Source organism: Dysidea avara, chromosome 5, assembly GCF_963678975.1.
Source record: "Dysidea avara chromosome 5, odDysAvar1.4, whole genome shotgun sequence".
NCBI lineage: Eukaryota > Metazoa > Porifera > Demospongiae > Dictyoceratida > Dysideidae > Dysidea > Dysidea avara.
The window spans coordinates 28,726,785-28,749,040 of NC_089276.1; the positions used below are offsets into that span (position 1 = coordinate 28,726,785).

The 22,256-nt window shown below is 38.0% G+C and overlaps 3 protein-coding genes across 5 annotated transcripts; 1 reads left to right on the top strand and 2 right to left on the bottom strand.

The window, feature by feature from the left end:
* Positions 1 to 6,378: 6,378 nt before the first annotated feature.
* LOC136255809 (mpv17-like protein 2) lies at positions 6,379 to 9,964 on the bottom strand. Of its 2 annotated transcripts, XR_010701114.1 has the most exons (5): positions 9,420 to 9,964; positions 9,156 to 9,232; positions 7,696 to 7,725; positions 6,868 to 7,065; positions 6,455 to 6,666 (listed from the first exon to the last, which is right to left on the bottom strand). XR_010701114.1 is itself a non-coding variant. In XM_066048705.1 (4 exons), exons 1-4 carry the CDS (start codon positions 9,793 to 9,795, stop codon positions 6,541 to 6,543), a joined length of 609 nt encoding a protein of 202 aa, XP_065904777.1. In that variant the 5' UTR covers positions 9,796 to 9,962; the 3' UTR covers positions 6,379 to 6,540. The 2 variants fall into 2 exon arrangements, 1 of the variants encoding a protein (XP_065904777.1); XM_066048705.1 differs by lacking the exon at positions 6,868 to 7,065 and having other exon boundaries at positions 6,379 to 6,666; positions 9,420 to 9,962.
* Positions 9,965 to 10,035: 71 nt separating this feature from the next.
* On the top strand, positions 10,036 to 12,018 carry LOC136255811 (mpv17-like protein 2). The gene is made up of 3 exons (XM_066048706.1): positions 10,036 to 10,377; positions 11,529 to 11,605; positions 11,660 to 12,018. The coding sequence occupies exons 1-3, from the start codon at positions 10,077 to 10,079 to the stop codon at positions 11,789 to 11,791; spliced, it is 510 nt and encodes a 169-aa protein (XP_065904778.1). The 5' UTR covers positions 10,036 to 10,076; the 3' UTR covers positions 11,792 to 12,018.
* A 167-nt stretch (positions 12,019 to 12,185) lies between these two features.
* Positions 12,186 to 21,853, bottom strand: LOC136254941 (uncharacterized oxidoreductase YjmC-like). 2 transcript variants are annotated; one of them, XR_010700838.1, is made up of 11 exons: positions 21,317 to 21,853; positions 21,137 to 21,249; positions 16,160 to 16,235; positions 15,972 to 16,087; positions 15,530 to 15,628; positions 14,987 to 15,052; positions 14,222 to 14,291; positions 14,008 to 14,165; positions 12,768 to 12,863; positions 12,395 to 12,518; positions 12,186 to 12,342 (listed from the first exon to the last, which is right to left on the bottom strand). XR_010700838.1 is itself a non-coding variant. In XM_066047659.1 (11 exons), exons 1-11 carry the CDS (start codon positions 21,486 to 21,488, stop codon positions 12,289 to 12,291), a joined length of 1,131 nt encoding a protein of 376 aa, XP_065903731.1. In that variant the 5' UTR covers positions 21,489 to 21,848; the 3' UTR covers positions 12,186 to 12,288. The 2 variants fall into 2 exon arrangements, 1 of the variants encoding a protein (XP_065903731.1); XM_066047659.1 differs by having other exon boundaries at positions 12,395 to 12,505; positions 21,317 to 21,848.
* Between the last annotated feature and the right edge of the window lie 403 nt (positions 21,854 to 22,256).

The window sequence follows — 22,256 nt, forward strand, 5'->3', positions numbered from 1 at the left end:
CATCACTATTGTAATGGGATTTCACGTGGTAGCATGCACCAAACCTTGTAATCCAACAGCAACATCCAGTGAATATTGTAAGACTGGTTGTATGGACTGTTCCATCTTCCTATAATAATTATGATGAAACTATATGAGAATTTCGCACATACATATACTGTGTTTTATAGATAAAATAAAGCAACACGAAATCTATACTTTTGTTTCTCATTGTTTTACCATATGATTGCTTAGGTAGATGGTAGACACTATAGTTGTTATTGTATCTTAAGAGTAATGATAGAAGGAATAAGGGATAGAGTTAAGTGAGAGTTGTTCCCAAACCTTACCTAGGATTAAGATACTCAACAGTAAAGCGCTCGAAAAATGAATTACTCTAATAGAACAGTCAGTTGCTATAGAACATTAAATAAATTTCATCAAGACTCTCAACAAAGACTACCACTTGAATCAGAATTGACCCTCTTATTCTTTACCTATATAGTATGTATGCATGCCGCACTGCTTGGGGTGAATACATTTACAAGAACTTAGTGAATATTGTAAGTGCTCTACACATGTATATCAAACAAATATACAAGTGCTCTTCAATATAATGAGTACAAGTACATGCAATATGTATAAGTATCAATACTTTCAAATTTGCAGTTACAGATAAACATTTACTTGGCCACATGTCTGCATGGTGTATGGGCAGAGACACGCATAGACAGCTTTATGGTAAGGTCAGCTTTTTTCTTTAAGAAACTAATAATATTGTATACCGGCATGGTTAAGCATCTTGAGTACAAATCAAACAGCACTACATGATAAAAATACCAACTAGTACAGTACAGTATACAGCTCAGGAATTCTAGTTCAGCGTTGCTAGAATCTGTATATACGCTAAATATATTTTTGTACATAGTATTGTGGCACAAAAATACAGTTAGATTTAAGCCATCATTTAGCATAAAAAAAATTTACAAACAATTTAGGCAACTCTTTAAACAGTCATCAAATAGCTACAAAGCATTTATATAAGTATACACTTACTAAAGTTATTAGCAAAGCAAATACATTCCTCTATAAATTGAAACTAGTACTTTATTGAAAAGCCATATGCATGTTGTCAAATGGTACGTATCTCACTTTACTTGACAATCATCACAGAAGTGTGGCAATATGCTGGGGTGAGACTATATTCTAAATGTAGGTTCACTCCAGTATTGATTCTCTTTGATGGTGCGGCAGTCATCTAGCTACCATGCAGAATTGTATGATAGTGACTTGTTGGAGGCCTTCATCACCACCATAGCTGGTAGCTGTTGATCAGAACAGTGAAGTGATGTTAACTTTCCAACAGTCAGAATGAATGACAGAGTAATAGCAGAGTAAAACCCATCTGATTCACCATTATCTCAATAAATAAACAAGCTCACAAACACAGAGCACAAGTGTTTCAAATGTCATAGTAATCATGCACGTTTCAAACAATTTACCGGTAGCTACTTGTTAGCTATGACTGCATGGTAGCTATTTTCTTAACAATTGCATTTTGCTTTTTACTAACTTTAAATGCAAATATACCAGAGCTGTATATAACATGTCTAGCTGTAACTACCATGTCTGTGCTTGCTATAACACCAGGTATGCCTGTAACACCTTTGTGCTCAACAAACCGGTTTTTAGAAACAGGTAGTTCATTAATCTTGTGCAAACCAAATGCAAGATTTTAATTTTTCATCAGTGCATGTATTAATTCACTACTGGCACATGTATCTTCACAAATTGGTGTGCAAAATCCTTAACAACCTTTTCTGTTCCATTATGACCGTATTTTGGTTAGCTTTAACAATTCAAGGATGGTTCTAGGATTTCACTAGGTAGCAGAAGCTAATTTTGTGCAGTAGAACACCCAAGTTTAAGTAGTAGAATTATAGTGGTCAAATGCACACATTTATAGTCATGTAGCTATTATTCCTTTACTTGCATGTCTATTGTGTAGTAGTATGCATTAGAATGTTGTGATGTTTACATCATTCAAACAACACTAAAATTAGCATTTCAACGCTTAATGTTGTTTGTATCTGAAACTGATAATCTTCACTATTGCACTTTATGACCAGTGAGTATAACTTGGAGATTGTCCAGGGTGCTTAATTTTATTAATATAGGTCGTACACGTAAGTATTCTTTGTAGATTAATTGCATAGGATTTCAACTTTGGTATAACTGAGCACAACAGAATGTTTTGTAGAACAGTACTCACAGTGTTCTTTCTTTGTTATCAGAACATAAATGAAGTCTTCTAGCTGGGATGTCATTATCATAGAGCGGCATCATGTTGTATGTTAAAGTTTTTAAGGGGAATAATATACTTCAGTATACTTGACTGGTTTGGTGTCTAGGTCGTCAGACTGGACACTCTATAGCTATAACAGACTGTTCACTAAATAATTTGGCACTGATAATATGGGATCTTATCAAGTTGATGTAAACATGTGGTGCATGTGTAATGTCCACTTACCCATATAATGCCAACGTGAGCTACACATTCTCATAATTTAATCAAAATGTACAATACTTACGTTAATATGGCTGTCCTGTAGCTATTCTTGCTCTGGACTTTTGTTGTGAAGCCAACTTCTGAAGCCATTTGGAGATGCTTTATGGACATGACATTCTTTCTTAATTGTGACAAATTGCTATGATAACTCATATGATGTGGCTTCAGTTTTTGGTCTGCTATACCACCATATCAGCCAAGCTTCCAGTTCTAAATAGTTGCTTCAAGCCATACCCATTAGTAGCAGCGTTCACTTGTTAACTTACTGCACATGTGTCCATGCATGTACCTTGTTCCTAGAAGATGATTCTGCTGTAACTAACCACAAAGACAAAGTTTGTCATTAAAATTAATGTTAACAGTTCCAAAACAATCCTGATGATTCACAGGTAGACATGTATCTTATAGTTGCCAACATTATTATGCTGAATTATAGCCATACATTGTGTAAACACTGTTGGAATATTCCACAAAACATAGCTATGTCATAATTTTGTTGTACACATCATACTAACTGGGAATCAGCTGCCTGTGTATTATGGAGATCCTGATTATCAAGGTGCACTGGCTTTCCATGATAGTAATAGAGGGCTGCATTGGGACACCAGACCAGTACAAATACAAGTAACCATTTTCACTGAAGTATCAGCAAGTTCCACTGTTGAAACAAGCTATGATATTGTTGAAGAGTCTACTTTTCAGGATGCTTACCTTGAGAATCAAGAGATGTGTACATGAAGGTTTACAAGTGGTTTAAAGAACCGGCCATCGTATATCAGTGTCAGAAGGTGCCTTCAGCTTTAGTGGTATGTGCAGTAGTGACCTCCAGGTGCCGTTATCACTATTCCATAGGTATGAAATGAAACCACAAAACTCTTACTATTTTATTATTTACTCTTGATATTTTAGTAGCACAATGAAACGTGTACATGCTTTTAGCTGAAACAAATGGTCTGTACTATCAAGTCAAAGAAATTTCCACATAACGTTTCAACTTTAGTACAGCAAGACGTTTGGTACAATGGCAACATGGCGACAGTCTAGTGAATGTTTAGACATTAATAAGTTTAATTACAGATGTTATAGATCTGCTACATGTTGACTGATCTTCAACTTTAATATTATAATTACCCTTAATCACTCCCAATTAAAACACTGTTAAATACACTACTGACCATAATTAATTTAATTTTAGTGTTACGTTAACCTGGCTATAACACAGCCTCTACCGGGGTTTTCAAGTCCGTTGTCAGGTGAGATCAAGTGAGATCAGGTAACTGTGTGTGCCCTATTATGATGGATGATTGTAAATGTGGTAAAACTATTACTCACTGTATTGTTGTGACTCCTTTATCACCAGTGAATGGCCCTTCAGTTAGTAGGTTTTTAGCGCATGCGCAATTATAATAGGACAACGGACTTGAAAACCCCGGTATATCATACAATCCTCTGTATCCATTACAGACTGTAATTTGTAATGTTAAAGCCATCACAAGAACACATTATACCTACTGTGGTCAGTTCAAGCTGCTTAGATATGACCAATTTAGCTGGCTCAGTTCCAATATACACATCGTCATCCACTTTAAACGACTGCTCTATTAGACTACTGTAGTGTGTGCAATCAAATTTTGCATTCAACATAATTATAGCTAGTTCTACTCTACACATGATTACCGACAAGAGTAATCAAACATACTTGCTCGGGGAATATAGCTACACTCTATTATACAGAACTTGTTACCATTTGTCAGTACATAGATGCCTTAACACCATTCAATATGACCTAATCAAAGTGTTGTCCTGACTTTCTAAGTCAATCTAAAAAGATCTCAAATTCCACTGTTAAGATTGTGCACTTTTATTCCAGAAAAGTTAGGGCAAGGTCACTTGTTTGTTTGGACCATAGTCTCTTATAAGGATGAAAATACATGCCAACCAATAGTATAAACCATATGGATAAGTGCTAACCAATTGATTTGTTTTACTCTGCATGGTCTGTCAAAATTACCAATTCACTATGTGGTAAATCCAAAGGGGAGCCATGTGCCACCCCTCCCCCAAAAGAGCATGCAGTCTAATAGAACAGTCACCACAAGTTACACTATAATAATAACTGTGACCCTATTTTGGAAAACCATACATTTGGGCACATATATCAATTTTCTTTTTTATAGCTACAATGAAGCACTGAGTGGTTATCTACCTTGTTTGAAAATTTTATGATGATACTTTGAAGCATTCCAAAGATATGGCTAATTTACTGTCTAATACATAACAAACTAACTTTTCCTTATTAGCTATAGTTTATAGAAGTGTATAGCGATCAGGCGTGACAAATTGATGACAAATCACTTTGTTGACAAAATAATATCTCCTTTCTCAACGCAGAGCACTTAGCATAATTTAATTTTAACCCTGGATCTGCCCCTGCTTTCTTTCTGGCATGTCAAGCACAACAAAACTGGTAAGCTTATCATTTTACAGCTTATTGTGCCGGTAAATGCTCACCATCACTATAATAATATGACCAGGTACTTTATCTTTATTTCCCTTCGAAATAATTGCGTGATTATCTATGAAAACCCCAAATTGCAACAGCTATTATAAGGCTTGTTCCTTATACCGTATAGCCTAAATATTTCGAGGGGCAAATATTTTGAAGTTGAGTAATGTTGCTAAAAATAAATTTTTCGTGGATTTGCAAACACTCCCAAAATGCATGGTGGTCTAAATATTTCAAAGCTATAATTTTTTGCTGATAATCCCCAAAACCACGAAAATTTCCCCCCTCGAACTATTTAGGCTATACTAGTCGTATAGATGAGTCCTGCTCTAGATGTCTATATGAAGCCATGTCAAATGTGCCTGGTATGTAAACCACAAATCATATCCTCAATGTTACAAAATCCTGTTGACATAACTAATTGATTCTATAGAATATTTTGTGGAGATGAATTCTGTAACATTCCTTCATAATTGTCACTTATTAGTAGTATTCTAACTTGTTATGATAACTAATATGGCTTGTTACTATGTTGATATATGATCAAAGCCTCAAACACTAAAGTACAAACTGCTAAAAGTAGATGATTGGAGCAGCATGACTTCATGATAGTAAGGGCATGAAAAGGAATACACCAAACAACCTTTTGCTATGGCCTTAAAGTAACTTTTATATGTAAGTTTGTCATAGTAGATATGTAAAGTGCTGAGTCTTTACGGACATTAATTCTAATGGCAATACATCTCACAGGTTACAGACTGACTAAGACTTCTCATTGGTGATGTACAGATATTACACAATTATTCAGCAGCCATTTAATGTTACCTTCAGCCACAACAGACATTAGCAGCAGGAAGTGTTCACAATGAGCTCAAAGAAATTTAGACGTTGAAATGCAGCAGAGTTCATATCAAGTAACGAGAGAACTCTCAGACACATGGAAGCTTCAGAACACCATTTGTTATCCCATCATGAAGATGACAGGGTTAACAATATACCCTATCAACTTAGGTCAAATGCTGCACCTTCAATAGTAGCTAAAAGTGCCACAAATGATTTTAAAAAGCAACCAGTGTTTTACCAAGTAAATAAATGACTACACAGTAATCCTATTGCTCTGACCATTATAAACCAAGTTCCTAGTTCACACTTCTTTGCCCACTACACAAGCCATCAGTACTAAACATTGTACTTGAGTTACAAAGAACACTTTGTAGAGCTCTTATTAACTTCCCACACATCCTGGATACATTCATGTACAGTTCTAGGTAGACTGCTTGTACCTAGAAACTAGAGTATGTTATAAATAATTTATTATAAACTATTGTAATAGCCTGCTGGAACAAACGACCATGAATATGTTTTTAATTTCACAGCACTAAAAACAATGATTCACAGAATATAGTTAAAAATTTATCAAATTCTTTACAAATTTCATACACACACAATTAGTACTGGTGAACTGCCCATTTGACAATCGACATAATTATGTACTGAGGGAGGAATTGTGTTCTTTATGCTTTAAATAGGAAAGAAGTGTCGTCCAGCCCAGTGTGACCAGGTTGACGTAAGTGACTCGCAGGAAGCCAGGGACAAAACAAAAGTTGATCACCTGAAAAAATAAAATTTAACATTTACATACCACAACACTGAATTTCACATTGTGGACATATCTACAAAGATGTGTCCTGGTTTTAGATGTCAATTTACATACATGTAGAGGAATGAGAATTGAACAAAAGCATTCTCGTCATCAAGGTGCACTGATTTTCCATGCTATAGTTTTAGATAGGAACTTTAACTAACTACGTACACATGTGTAGGGTTTCAAGTGTCCAGATAAACAAATGCAGTTGAAATTGTTAGTGACCATGAACAAGTCACGACCAGGTTGACGTATCCACATTTCAGAATTCTTCATTTCAGGATATACATTCTGTGTCTACATATTTCAGTGATCTCCTTCTCAAGGGTTGTTATAGTCTCTTGTGACAAATCAACTAATAAGCAACTGAGGGTTAGATGATGTGAATAACAAATTTAATATGGAGTACCTTAAACCTAAATATCTTTACATTGGTACCAAGAGTTAATACCCTACTACTATTAACTCTTATTGGTACTGTATGTTAACAAACAAATGTCTAAAAGGGCCAGTAACCTTATTAACAAGATACATGCTATGTGTCATTACCCAGCTAGCTGTTGTCACTTGAATCATAAAAACTGCATAGATTAGGGTGAGTATGTGCTACTACTATTACTACCACAAAACCCAGCCTACTAAGTATTACACTTGTTTTACCCACACATGACTACATTAGTGTACACACACTAAATATAACTTCAAGCTTGTCTACTTTCAAAAAGGATATCCTGTTGTACCATCAAGTACTAACTGGAATACTCTGAACAGAAATTTCCCCTCCATCCTAGACTAAATGAGATACTACACTCAGTGTATTGTATGATTTTTACATGTGACTGACAGGCACACGGGCATCCGACACTCATAAATCAAACAAGGCAGATATCATGCAGACTGTATGCCCAGAAGAGATGGTGTACTAAAGATGGTAAGCTATATGCCATGCATACACTTTTAAGCTAACACACCAAAAAATTTACAAGTATTACTTACTTGTGCTGCTGGCCATACTGCCCAGTCTGCCTAATGTTAAAAGAAAACACAATACAATCATGATTATAAAAACACAAACTTGTACAAGAAACACATAACAGAGCATCATCAACATTCAAGTGATGTGAAACACTACACTCAGATGTAATACAAACATTACACAGCAATGCTTACCCAGCATAACACTGGTATAGCTATGCACTATCCAGGTACTACATATGAGGCTTAGAAATGGGACCACAGTTGGTTAGTTGGTTGGTTCTGTAAAACCACAATTGCCTGCACCATTGCCTGTAATGACTACCAGGGTCTAGACAGTGGGCATATAAGATAATACAATGTAACTCACTGGTATTGTAACAACTGTGCCAAGTAACTGCAATAGTTGAGAGGGATTTAATCTTTGTAATTACAAGGGACCTGATATTCCACTTAAACCTTTATATGGGTAAACTAGAGCAATGGGAGAGCAGTATATAGTTTTCTTGCTCAAGGAAATGACTACAATAACTGCATGTATGCAATACTGAACTGTTACTCTGTGATTACCAAATCAATGCTTGACCACTGCAGCAGCAGCTGCCACACACACACACACACACATACATATGGTATACATGCGCACAAACACACATAATTACAGAACACACACACATAATTTGGATACCACTATATCATGTGATTCATCATTGGTTAATTATTAAATAAACAGGACACATTTATACAAACTTGAGGTCTTGAGCACAAAAGGAATGCTACCAATTATGGTTAAAAGGGATGGGCATTACTTGGTGGCTGGGAAAAGGAAATCTGGTGCAACATGGACAAGGAAATTTGGTACTACAGGTAATAGCAAGAGTCCATAATAGAGAGAGCCCACTCCACTATGAACTCTTGGTAATATTATCAGGTCTAAACCACAGATTACCATTGATTTCACACTATAGAAGATTGCTTTGCTCAAATAGGACCATTTTCATGAAATGGATGAAAACATTTAATTTTGCAAGATAAGTCAGTCAATGTTATGATCAAATATTTTTGCATTTTTGCATTCACTTTTTTTCTATTGTGTGTTTACGTTGGAGAGGATACTAAAGAGAGGTCCCCTTGTCTCAAAAAATCTATTTAGATAGAATAGTACCAACCCAATAGGACCAACCCTAGTGTTGTGCTGATTGATAAATTTACATTCACGCTCAACTTGTAAACTATGTTACTCCACACTAGAGTAGAAACACTTCAGGTTGTTGATAAGTAGAGTATGTCTGGTGTGCGCGACACTAAGAATGTGTTAATATGAGCTATTTGCACCCTATACTTGTTTTGTGGGCATTGGTACACACTAGTGTAGTTCATGATGAACTAGAGTTCAGAAAATAAGGGCTGACAGTAGGAATTATATTATTTTACATACTAATATCACATGTATGTTGAAAGTTCATAAGTTCACAGCTCACTTTGTAACTTGGGAGAAATTTGTTCTGCAATTCCATCTTACTTGCTGTCCACATCTTGCCTTCCATTAAACTCATTCCTACAAGAGAATTAGTACAGACATTGAAAGCTAAACATTCCCATGCACACTGTTGTGTGTGGGCGTGCTTATGCCGACTTTTAATTTCCAGCCCACAACAAAGATAGCAAGAAGCCTGCAGTGTGAAGTGCAGAGCAACACACTTGCATTGTCTCTATCTACCGCCACACAACAACCACGTACTCACCCAGATAAAAGACTGTGATGCACGTTGGTGCAAACATCAGTTGGTCACAGACTATCTTCCTCGCGACAGTAGTCAAACTGTTTCCAACGATAAACCGGTCCAATTGAAGATACCAGAAATGATTTAAGGGGCCCATACACACGCCAAGTGCGCACATTCGCATTGTCCGTGCGTAGTCATAGGGAAGACCGGCCCCAAATACTTTCTGTTGAATGACATCTCCGAATGTGTAGAGAGTCCCTGTCACCGTAGTATTGAATAGTAAAAGTCGTACTGTCCTAGATCCTTTTCGAGCAGTAGCTTCTGGTAGTAGGAAGGTTTTGAAAGAATTCACAGCCAATGAGATGGACCTAGCGGCCCCTCGATACATCACCATACACACTCTCTCTCATAAACCAGCCTGTAAATTACTTAGGAGAAAATAACGACTGTCGCAGTACTAAAGGTTAATGTATTTATAGAAAGGCTTTAGTATATTCTAGAGTCTTCAACTGTTCGCCGCACCCATGGATACTCGTCCGGTGAATCAACTAGAATTTCGACTAGACTGAATTCTTTAAATACCAGTACGGCACAATGCGTCCGGTGCTTATAAATTAATAATTAGAAATACCGTATAATCGACGCTTATTAATTAGAACTTAAGCGCTTCATAAGATGGCGAGGTTACTCACGCTGTTTTTTAGTAGACACTTATTACTAGCCAACACTTCGATAGCTTGTCTCATTGACGGACTGGGAGATTATCTGGAACAAAAGCTAGAAGGCGCAGAATGCTTGGATGGAGCACGAACTGCTCGCTTTGCCTCCCTGGGCCTGCTGTTTGGTCCATGGGAACATTACTGGTACCGAGTATTGGACTCGAGGCTACCTGGGAAGGCCACTAGAGTAGTGGCTTCTAAAGTATTACTGGATCAATTCCTTATGTCACCTGCTGAGTATGCAGTATTTTATGTAGGTGAGTTTCATTGACTAATTTTGTATTTCTTGAATTACATGCACAGTTCTCAAGAGGTTCACTGTACACCAAGAGGGTAGCAATGAAATAATTACATCCTGTACTCCAATCTTCATCCTCGGTCAAAAGTCAAGCTGAGAATTTGCAGTTGGTCAAAGCTAGGACAAGCACTGTTGTGAAGTGTATAAAATTCAATCAAGCGTTTAATTACTAAGTTCAGGGTCAAGGCTTTCCCCCCTGCTTTTGACCAAGGACAATCAGAGTACAGGATATATTGGGGTGCAAATCCCTTGTACACCATATAGTGGTCTGCAGCTGTGTGCAAGCCAGTAGTCCAGCATATATGATTATAGTGAATAATTAGGAAGGTAAAATCAAGTCAAAGTCAATTTTGACTACACTCACAAATCATGGCACATAGTCAAAATTTGCGTTAATCACCTTCTAAATTTCAACATGTACATAATTTTGTTGCTATAGAATTTGGGTCTATGTCATAAGTTTGTCTTTGTGTTGTACATCGATGACCTTTGTTGTACCATTAAAGCCATAAATTCTCCAATTATATTGTCTTCATGTGTTTCATCATGACTTTTCATCATGCTGGGCTGTAGTTTCATATAACCCATGTAGTGGTTTTGTTGGTTTTCATGAGACACCCTCAAATTAAATACCATTGACCTCTAATGAATAAGACTGACCTCTTAATGCCACTTGATTAAAAATACATAGGATTTTAAGTTACTCAACCATATGTTGCCATATTCCTCTCCACATCAATGACTTATTGTGTAGAGTAGACTAAAGTATCAACAAATGTCTGTGGATGTTGTTAATAAGTGGACTATAAAAACTTTGTGCGTTGCACCATTTATGGCATCCTTGCATATTTTGTAGAAGCATGTTTTTGTACATTGAAAGTTATAGTAGTTACAGCATTTACCTTGTAAAGCATAATTGTTTGTGTAAAAAATGACATTTTTGTCAACAAATTGTACTACGACATGACAAATGGTGGTATGTTGTTCTAACACAACATCCAGCCAATAGTGGTATAGACTTGAATGTTTCCACTATGCTGTAACATTGTGTGTTCAATGGATGTATGCGTGTGCATATTCACTGTTGCAATCACGTTACCAATATAATAGGCCTCACTAGAATGGAAGGACACACATTTACTGATGGACTGGATGAATTAAAGGACAAATTTTGGCCAACATATAAGGTAGGGTATTTCCCTTATGCACACTTCACATGACATCACGTGATCCATCCTCAGGTTGATCTAATGGTATGGCCACTAGCACAGATGCTCAATTTCTATTTTCTACCGCCAATGTTCCGAATGTTGTTTGTCAACATAGTACACCTGTGCTGGATTATATTCTTATCTTACATGAAGCATAGTTGATTGGTAAGCTCATTGTAACCCAGGCTGAATCTGATGGATAATTATTTTGATCGAGTTTGCATGCTTGAAGAAGATTTGAGACTGGATTATTTTCATAGAACAATAGGACTCTGTACATGTGTTGACTTTATCCAGTTTACTTATTTAAAATTGGTGTCATGGTTTAAAAGAGGGTTACATAATGTTTGTGTACATTGCATAGTGGCAGTGTAACATTTGAGTATTGTGATGGGTTAACACAATTTGGGCATCACTGGGTTCTATAAAAATTTGAGGGTAAATTATTGGTATTATACTAACTGTCAGTCACACTAAGCAATTATTAACTAGCTGGCAGTTTACAGATCAATTTTTTCATACACAGAATGTACATCAATTGTGAAAAATTTTCCCCTTTCAAATGAGATTTAATTGCTGATAAAGTTAATTAGTACAAAAATATAAATAAATAAAATAAATCATTTGGTAATGACCAATAAAGATTTTATTGGAAAATTTTATTTAGATGTCCTTTCCATTTTTTCTACATCAAGATTATCAGCTACTTGATCCTGTAATGGTAGTAGTAGTTGTAATAAGAGTTGTGTTTTAACACTTGGTTACCATGGCATTGATGATGCTAACGTGGTATGTGATACTGCCATTTTGTTCAACTAGTTTCTCCTGTATCCTCTCTGGATCACCAGCCACCAAAACAGGTTTGTCTGGTACAGCCTGTATAACAGCACTGCATAAAAAAGCTTTTGCAAACATGTTTGTACAAAATGTTGTTTGTGGTATTTCACTCCAATAGAACACACACAAAATGGCAACTATATGTGCAAATACAATAAGCTTTTATGGGTGTAGAATATGTCATGTGATCCAGTGCAAGTGGACTGGAAATGGGGTTTGTTTGGGAAGATGCGTATCACAAAATAGTGCAAAATATAATTTAATTGTATGCACACAACACAACGGACACTTGTACACTCACAGGTTGTTGGTTTCTCAGATCAGACATTAGTCCACTCATTCTAGAGGGGAAGTCATTGATGAACACTGATGGATCAAGTGCCATAAACATGTGGGCCTACAAGTAATAAACCACAGTTACATACTGACAAACAAAATACTAACATGGTATTGCCACAATTAGACTACCCAGCCTCAAACTGGATTGTCTATGCTAATGATAGTAAAGGATTTGCAAACAAAATTCCATATGTAATAAATGGAAATCCATGATAAATTTTTCACCGTTACCCCAAAACCTTGAAAAAAGTTTTCTCTTCAAAATATTTAGGCTATGCGGTATCTCTTGCTCACCACGCCACCCCCCAACCCTGTTGAGCACTTGTGATACAGCAGCACTGCTGAAAAACCAACAGGAAACTCTACAAAGATTACCTTCAATACAAGATACTATTAAAGGTTATGAATTGCTCCATCTTTGGTGAAAAATTCGTATGCGTAGCTGCCAGTTACAATGCTGTATAATATTAAAATGTTAGACTCTATTTAGGCTGTTTTGGGTGGGTAATAAATCTCATATACTCCACCTTGTTTTCTAATATACTCCACGCCTTTAAGCACAATATGACATATGCTCAAAATCGGATTTGTCCAATCGCTTTATGCGTTGTTCACGTGCAGTGATTTAACGAGCGCGATTATTTAGTCACATGAGGACGCATAGTTGCCATGGCGCTAGTATTATCGTAAGAAAACCAGCCGCTTTTGCCGAGCCTACAGCAGAAACAGCCATGGATGAGGTAAGTGATCTGAGTGTAATGTGAAATAGAGTCTAAAGCAGTTATACGGGCACAATGTGGAGTCTATGAAATTTATAAACCCTCAGGCCCTTAGTAGCGCCCTCGCTTCGCTCGTGCGCTACAGCCCGGGCCTTCGGGTTTATAAATTTCATAGACTCCACATTGTGCCCGTATAACTATTATTTATTCTGTGAATTAACAATGTACACATACAGGTGATTTTCCAAAATTCAGTCACACATGCAATGAATACTTTATCTATGAAAGGCCGCATTTTCAAAAAAAATCTAAATTTTAACCAAATTCACGATTTTAGAAAGATTTTACAAAATAGTTTTGTAAGGACATGCCACTTCACAACATGACTGCTCTATTAGAGTATGTTGGCTGAAATGGAACCTCAAGTTTTGTACAATATATAGGACTGCACAGGAAGCTAAGATCACAGCACAGTATACACACTTTTCTAGTGACAATATATTCTTGTGATTCTGAAGGTGTACCCAATGAAGACTCCTCTGAACTACTCCATTTCCTGATACGCTCTTTGAAGCGTCCCCCACTCATCACACCACACAACACATCCACCATTGTAGCTAGTCCATATCCTTTGTAGCCAGCTAAGGGGGTGTAGCTGATACTCAGCAGTTAATAGTGGGTGGGGCTCATTACTCACATGTCTCCTCTCTTCCTCCCAAAGGTAACAACATTCCACCATCATTATACTCTGATGTACTAGTAGTGTCCTGTGAGTGATATAGGCAGTGAATATGATATGGTATTGTCTTCCAATACACTCAATCCTGCCAGGAGACAGTACTATTCTTGGCCCTCATGAAGTAGTGCAGATATGTTTCTCATGCTCACATGTTTGAAATAAATAAATAAATTTTTATGGCATTGGATTGGAAGCCTTGCTGGCATGACAACAAAGGACAGTAGGCAGTTGTGAATGAAGAGCCCAACATACACTCTAGTACCATAAACCACTGCAAGCAACAGTTTTTCTGGTATACGCACACTTCCTATAGGCCAACAAGTTAGAGCAATGCCACCAGACAGCCTTTGCATCGTTGGGGGCAAGACTAATCAATTACTCTCATGCCCAGCCAGGCCTGCACTAATTGCACAAACACCATCTGGTGACAATGTTTGGGCCCAGAAGTGCAATCTTGACTAATGAGAATTGACAAGTTGCATCACATGAAGTTGATGAAAAAGCAGATGATTTTATTAAACAAAGAAGAGAAAATGTTAGTTCCAAATGGTTTTTTTTTCACCAACTTCAAATGATTATATACACAGCTCCTCAATTCTGATTGGCCAGCCAATATTCTGACTGAATCACACTTCCGGGCCCAAGAAATACGAGCATTGTCACCAAATGGTGTTTGTTAGGGTAGGCCGGCCTGCACTGGGATAAGGACAGACTAATGCTCACCTTTCCATCTTTATCCACTGCCCACCCAGTTGGTATTGGTATTTGTTTACGATGGTTCACCTCTACCTGTATAATAGTATACATAGTTCTCATAGTTAACAAGATAAGGTTCCAAGTATGCAGTTCCAATTTGGAGGCGAAAGATTAATCAAAGGCTTCCAGGAATGCTATGGGAGCTAATACCAATCAAATGCCTGGACAGGTGCAATTGTGGTGTGTACAGGTGTCCTTCTGTAAACTATACAGTAAAATAATGATAGTAACAGCTGCAACAACCCCAAGTGCTGCCTGCAAGCATTGTTGTAGCCACAGCACACAATACCATATAGCTGTGGGTAAAATTTTCAAGGTTTTGGCAGTTATTTGTATCCTTGAAAATTTTTAGACCTTCAGGAATGCTTTCAAATCTGTTTTTTTTTTTTTTAAATTTAAAAAATAAACTTTATTTTTACTTTGCTCAATTGCAACCTTGAAAATGCCCCCACCCCCCCTTGAAATATTTAGGCTATGCGGTACCACAATTTTGTTACCATGGCAACATACCTTTCCTTCAGCTACAGTAGTTGTTGACATGTCCAACATAAACTCATCACCATGGAGACCAGGAGCACCAAAGGCAATTGGATTAGTACCCAATACTCTCTGTAGAATATAAAAAGATAAACTGATAGTTGCAAAAGACCATGGAAAGGTTATATATTCATTTGGATACGCGTGATAAGCAAAATGCTATAAGGACTGTTCTATTAGAGTATTTTATCACAAGGAGTACATTCTACAGTATTGGTGCATGCATAATGTGCAGATTCACTTATCTGAACATTTTAGCATGCACAGGTGTTCAGATAGAGTGGTCCCACTCTTCATACATTTCAGCTACATAGCTATATGAGCAGACTTGACTGCATAGTACTATTAGAACAAATTTTAATAACTCCTCTGTTAAACTATCAGAGCCAATGTTGCACAATTAATTGTAATGCACCTTTTTCCCTCTGGTGGGCATCATTAAGGGTGATGCGTTAGTCATTGACATTCCCACTAATCCACTCCTGGTGGCCATTTGACTGTAGAAACCAGCTATCCCATAATGGTTGGAGTCTGACAATGAATAGTAAGGTAACATAACACACAAACAAACAAACAAAGAGGGTACGCAACACACGTACTTACGTGTACAAGTAATCCAACCAATTCCAGCCTTCCTGGCTTTCTTGATTGCCAGCTGCATACAGAACACACCAGCTACCTACAGGAAAAGTTTAATACCTAAACTTTTACACAAAGCATTTCTAAAGGATTCCAGTGACCAAGTACATATACATACAGATCCTTCAAGTGCTGATCCAGGAGGGGATATAAGGTAGTCTGGAGGGAGTGGATTATCCTGAGTTAAATGTCTTCAGTGTAAGGGAACTAGTGAGGGGGTCGGAGCTATCCTAAGCCACGTCACACCACAGGTTAGATGTCTGTGCCAAATACACACACACGATTGCTGGAACAATATGTAATGTACCATAAAGTGTATAATACATAATGATACTGATTGTAGTGCACAGCAGTAAGGATCATGAAAGTGTAGGGTCAACATCAATTACAACAACTATTGTACCTTATACTATCGACAACTTGGTGACACTGGTTACAGTATAATTAGGGATGAGCCTATTTTGCTTTTTTTCTACCTATTTTTCTTTCCAGCAATTCTTTTACTTTTTACCTATTTTGCTCGAAATTTTTCTATTTTGCTGAGCATCAGCAAAAATTAATTGCAGTATCTCAAGCTTACAAGCATGTGTAACTACTCTATTAGAATATTTCGTACATAGTGACTGCTCTATTAGAGTATCTTGATCTTCAGTCACCATTTCCTATGAGCATATCTTGTCCTAATACTATGCGTGACTGTTATATTAGAGTATCTCAATCTTTATCATACAAAATGTGCTAAGTTGCCATTCCTGGGTGCCCATTTTTCCAATTTTCCACCTATTTTTCCAGCATTTTGCTCTTTGCTTTTACCAACGTATTTTTCCAAAAATGTTGCCGGCAAAACTGGCACATCCCTAAGTATAATTAAGGTCAAACATGCTCACAAAATTAATGACAAGTTGCACAACTTCATTTCAATGAATTTACTGATGGAATGAATTACTAATGCAATTGATAATGGTACACAGCTCAAAACAGGCTAACATTACAAAGATGATTGCATAAATTAAAACTGTCCTAATACCACTGAATGGAAAGAATTACCCGACGTGGAAAGTACAATGCTGGATGGCGTTAATGAAGGACAGTCTTTGGGGTATAGCCAGTGGAACTGAAGTAGTGCCAGGTGAAGACAATGCAGAAGGCCGAATGAAGTTTTTGCACGGAGAGATTGTGCCCTCGCGATAATTGTGCTTGCTGTAGACCTGTCGTTATTATATCTACTGGGGGGCCTGGAAGATCCAAAAGCTGTGTGGAAAAAGCTAGAGGAGCAATTTCAGCCTAAGATTTGGTCAAACAAACTGCAGCTCTGACAAAAGTTCTACGCCTTCAAGCTAAAGGAAGGTGGGTCAGTCAATGAATACATAAAGACCATGAGTGAGATTTTCGAGGGACCTGCCGTTATTGGAGATGCAGTATCAGAAGAAGACAGAGTGGTACACTTATTGGCCAACTTACCAGAGTCATATAATGTGTTAGTGACAGCACTTGAGGCACAGTCAGAAAATATCCCCAAGTGGGAACTTGTTACTGAGAGGTTAGAGTCAAAGCTCAAAGAAAAGGTACCAATACCTTTGGAAGACAACCGTAAAGCCCTTACTGCAGGCCAGAATAAGGGGTTCAAGAAACCACTTACGTGTCATTACTGTCACATGCCTAGCCATTTTAAGAAAGATTGTGGAAAGTATCTAGCAGCTCAAAAGAAACAGGCCAGTGTAGCTGAGAAAAAGGCAGTGATGATGAAGCACTTGTAACTATTCATGCACTTGCTGCTACTTCTAGTGGAACTTGGATAGTAGACTCAGGTGCAACCTGCCATATGTATAATGACAAGAATCTGTTTGTTGATATGAGACGCCTGGAGGCCCCACAGCAAGTGACGCTGGGTGATGGAAGCCCAATGGAAGGACCAGCAGAGGGCACAGTGAAACTAGCTATGATTCTACCTGATGGAAGCACACAAAAGTGTAAGCTAGAAAATGTTTTGTATGTTCCTAAGCTGTCATATAGTCTCTTGAGTGTGTCAATAGCTTTTGAGGCTGGGAAAACCACTAATTTTGACAAAAAGGAGTGCAAAATTTTTAATCAGGAAAAGAAAGTAATTGCTGTTGCCACCAAGCATGGAAACCTGTATTACCTAGACCACTCTAGAAAAGGGGATAGTACAAATGTAACTAAATGTGAAAATGAAATGTTGTGGCACAGAAGGTATGACCATGTTGGTGAGCAAAGCCTTAAAAGTCTTGCAGGTGGTAATTTAGTTGAAAGGTTTGACTATAATTTGTCAGGTGACCTTGGCTTTTGTGAGAGCTGTATTGGTGGAAAGCAGCACCGAAATTCCTTTGAAAGTAGTGAAAGGTAGACAGGAGATCTGCTTGAGCTAGTCCACTCAGATGTTTGTGGAAAAATAAGTGACAAATCGATAGGAGGAGCTCAGTACTTTCTAACATTCACTGATGATAAGTCGAGGTACTCCTGGGTGTACATAATCAAAACGAAAGACCAGGTCTTTCAGTGGCTTGTAGAATGAAAAACTCTTGTAGAAAAGAAGAACTTTCAGAACAGACAATGAGGGCAAGTACACCTCATCTCAGTTTGAGAATTATCTTAAGGCAGAAGGTATAAGGCACGAATTGACAGTGCCCAAAACGCCTCAACAAAATGGTGTCGCTGAGTGTTTAAACCATACCTTAGTTGAAATGGCTCGATCAATGCTTTTAGATTCAAAGCTGACTGAAAAAGTTTTGGGGTGAAGCTATTTGAACGGCAGTGTACTTGAGGAACAGATCACCAGTCAAAGCTTTGAAAAAGACACCTTTTGAAGTGTGGCATGGCAAAAAGCCAAAGGCGAACCACCTGAGAGTGTTTGGCAGTGATGCATATGCACATGTTCCCCGAGATGAGAGGGCTAAGTTTGATTCGAAGACACGCAAGTGTATTATGGTGGGATATGGAAATCTTACCAAAGGCTACAGACTGTATGATGCCACACAAGGGAGGATATTTCATAGTCGTGATGTACAGTTTAATGAACAGGTCAAAGAGCACGGTCAGATTACACAAACTACTGCCAAGAGTAATTATCACTTGATTGCTGAATTTTCTGAAGTTGAAGTTCCTGAGATGGAAATGGCTGGTGATGCTGCTCAACCTGAGCAAATCAAGGAATCAAGTCCTCCAGAACCTCAAAGGTCTACCAGAATTAGAAAGCAGCCTGACTACTATGGCCAAGAAAGTAGCAATGTATGTGAGGTCCCTCAATCGCCAGTATCCTACAAGGAAGCTATTACAAGGCCAGACAAGAAAAAATAGGAATCTGTTATGGAAACAGAGATGACATCATTGAGAGAAAACAATGTCTGGGACTTGGTGAAGTTGCCTGAAGGTAAAAGGACAGTTGGGAGCAAATGGGTTTACAAAGTAAAAACCGGAGCAGATGGATCTGTGCAGAGGTACAAAGCAAGGCCGGTTGCACAAGGGTTCACACAACAGTATGGAACAGATTTTGATGAGACATTCTGCCCAATAATAAGACAAGAATATCTCTGGCTCCTAATGGCTTTGTCAGTAAAACATGGCTTGTCTCTTCATCAAGTTGATGTGACTACTGCATTCTTAAGCGGAACCCTTGAAGATGAAGTATACATGCAGCGGCCAAAAGGTTTTGAGTGTCAAGGAAAGGAAGAGTTTGTATGCAAGCTTAACAAAAGCATTTACGGATTGAAGCTGGAACTCCACTCTTGATACTTACCTGAAGGAGATGCAATAGTGATCCATGTATTTATTTTCGGAAAAATGGAAAAGATACGATGTTCATTGGGGTCTATGTTGATGACATAATTCTTGCTGCCAAGAATGAGAAACAGCTCAAACAAGTCAAAGAAAAACTGTCTAGTAAGTTTGACATTAAGGACCTTGGTGAACTCAAGTACTTCCTTGGTATGAAAATTGAGCAAAACAAAGAAGCTGGATCCATATGGATTGGACAACCTGCCTATATTGAGAACCTGCTAAAGAGACTTGGAATGCAAGACTCCAAGCCAACAAGCACTCCGGCAGATGTCAGTTCAAAACTTCAACCTGCAACCAGTCAAACTGAGCCAGTTTACCAGGCTGAATACCAGTCAGCCGTTGGAAGTTTCATGTATTTGGCAGTGAGCACAAGACCAGACATAGCATTTGCTGTAAACAGCTTAGCTCGGTTTAACTCAAATCCTCAGAAGGACCATTGGACAGCCTTGAGATATCTAAAAGGTACTATCAATATTGGTATACTTCACAAACAAGGTGGTTCAGACAAATTTATTGGGTACAGTGATGCAGACTGGGCTGGTGACACTTCACACAGAAAGTCAATTTCTGGCTACATTTTTATGTTTAGTGGTGGACCAATCTCCTGGCGCAGTAAAAGCAGAAGTGGGTAGCACTGTCCACAGTCGAAGCTGAGTATGTGGCATTATCTGGGGCTGCCCAAGAGTGTTTATGGCTGAGACAACTAGAAAAGGAGTTAGGATGCTCTTCTGAAGGTCTGACTTTAATATTTGAAGATAATCAATCTGCTATAGCGATGGCTTATCATGTGACATGGTTGCATTATAATTGTATCCAAGAGAAACTGGTCAATAAGCTTCACTAATTAATTCGAGGTGTTAGCTATCCGAATTAGTAATGAGATTAGTTGACTTGTTACTTGTAGCAATAAAATTTAGCTTTGTTATCATTACTTAGGTAACCTAGTAACTTGAGTTGTATTACAACATATTACCACAAAAGTATCATGTTACATAAGTAACACATTAGCCCCAACACTGCTGATGATAGGACAAAATATTTATCATGTCAGTGTTGGATGAGTACATCAATACCTTACAATTAGCCATACAAGAATGCAACTCTAGCTACTTACTGATTCGCAAGTGTACCCATCCATGCACTCACCGATCCTAGGCCATTTCTTGCATCAACAAAAGCTGTCGAGGACGTTTCTTTGACAATAGTTGGTGTAGCATTTCCATCACAAGCTTTAGTCTTCACTTCTTTGATGTACATTTCTATGTATGTAAAAAAAAACATAGTAGTAATGCGTTTATTTAATATAGGCATCTTCTGAGGTCTCACCTAAGCGATTTAATCCATGGCTATAATGCCCCTTAGTATCCGCCGCTACTAAAGTATCTGCTAAAGCTCCTCCGTGTTTCGTCTCCGTCCCAATAACCGCCATACAATCAATAACGAAACGTTTAACCTCTTTGGGTGTTACCAACAATTGGGCTGGAAACCTACGACTCATCCTTATCACAAATAGCTAGCAAGAAATAACGACGTTTGAAACTTGGGTTTGAAAAGAACGAGTCAACGTAGCTTTTCACGTGCTTATCTCATGCCTAATGTGCACGTGGTTTCCAGCTTAAGATTATGGTAACACATCAGTGAAGCTCCAGTATTTTTCAGAGACCCCAAAGTTGGCTCCGAGCGTGGCGCTTGGCCGGAATCTGGGTGGCCTGCGGATCAAGTCACGATGGAGTTGGCTTTTTTTTCACCCCTTCTAGGTATTTGTTCCGTTTCACTTTAGGATATTTAGCTCAAAGATTTTCGCTTAGGCTCCTAGGCTATGGGTAAACACCTCGAAAAGGCTCTACCTTCTGTGTACACCCTCCAGTGCCTAACTGGTAAAGTAGATAATAACATAAGAGAAGTTCAGGCCCAGACACGTGCCTTAGTTAGAAGCGCCCGCCCCTTTGTATTTGAAGGGGCGGGCGCTGCCAGACCATACTGCCATGCAGTGAGCTAATTTTGAGCACATGGGTGCATAAAAGCAACACAATAGTGAATACTATAGTAAATAGTGGTCATTACTGTACATTTATAGTGAACATCATTGCAGTGACATTGAATTTAAGAGTTCATCAAGGAAAGGAATAAATTTCTAGACTTGGGCCAAGGTTCTATGGGAGCTGGCTAAGACACTAAATAAAATGGATGTGGTGGGTCACTGTGGGTGATGCAAAGCTATATACTTGCATGCATAGCTATACAGGTATAAAGGATCTATGGTTAT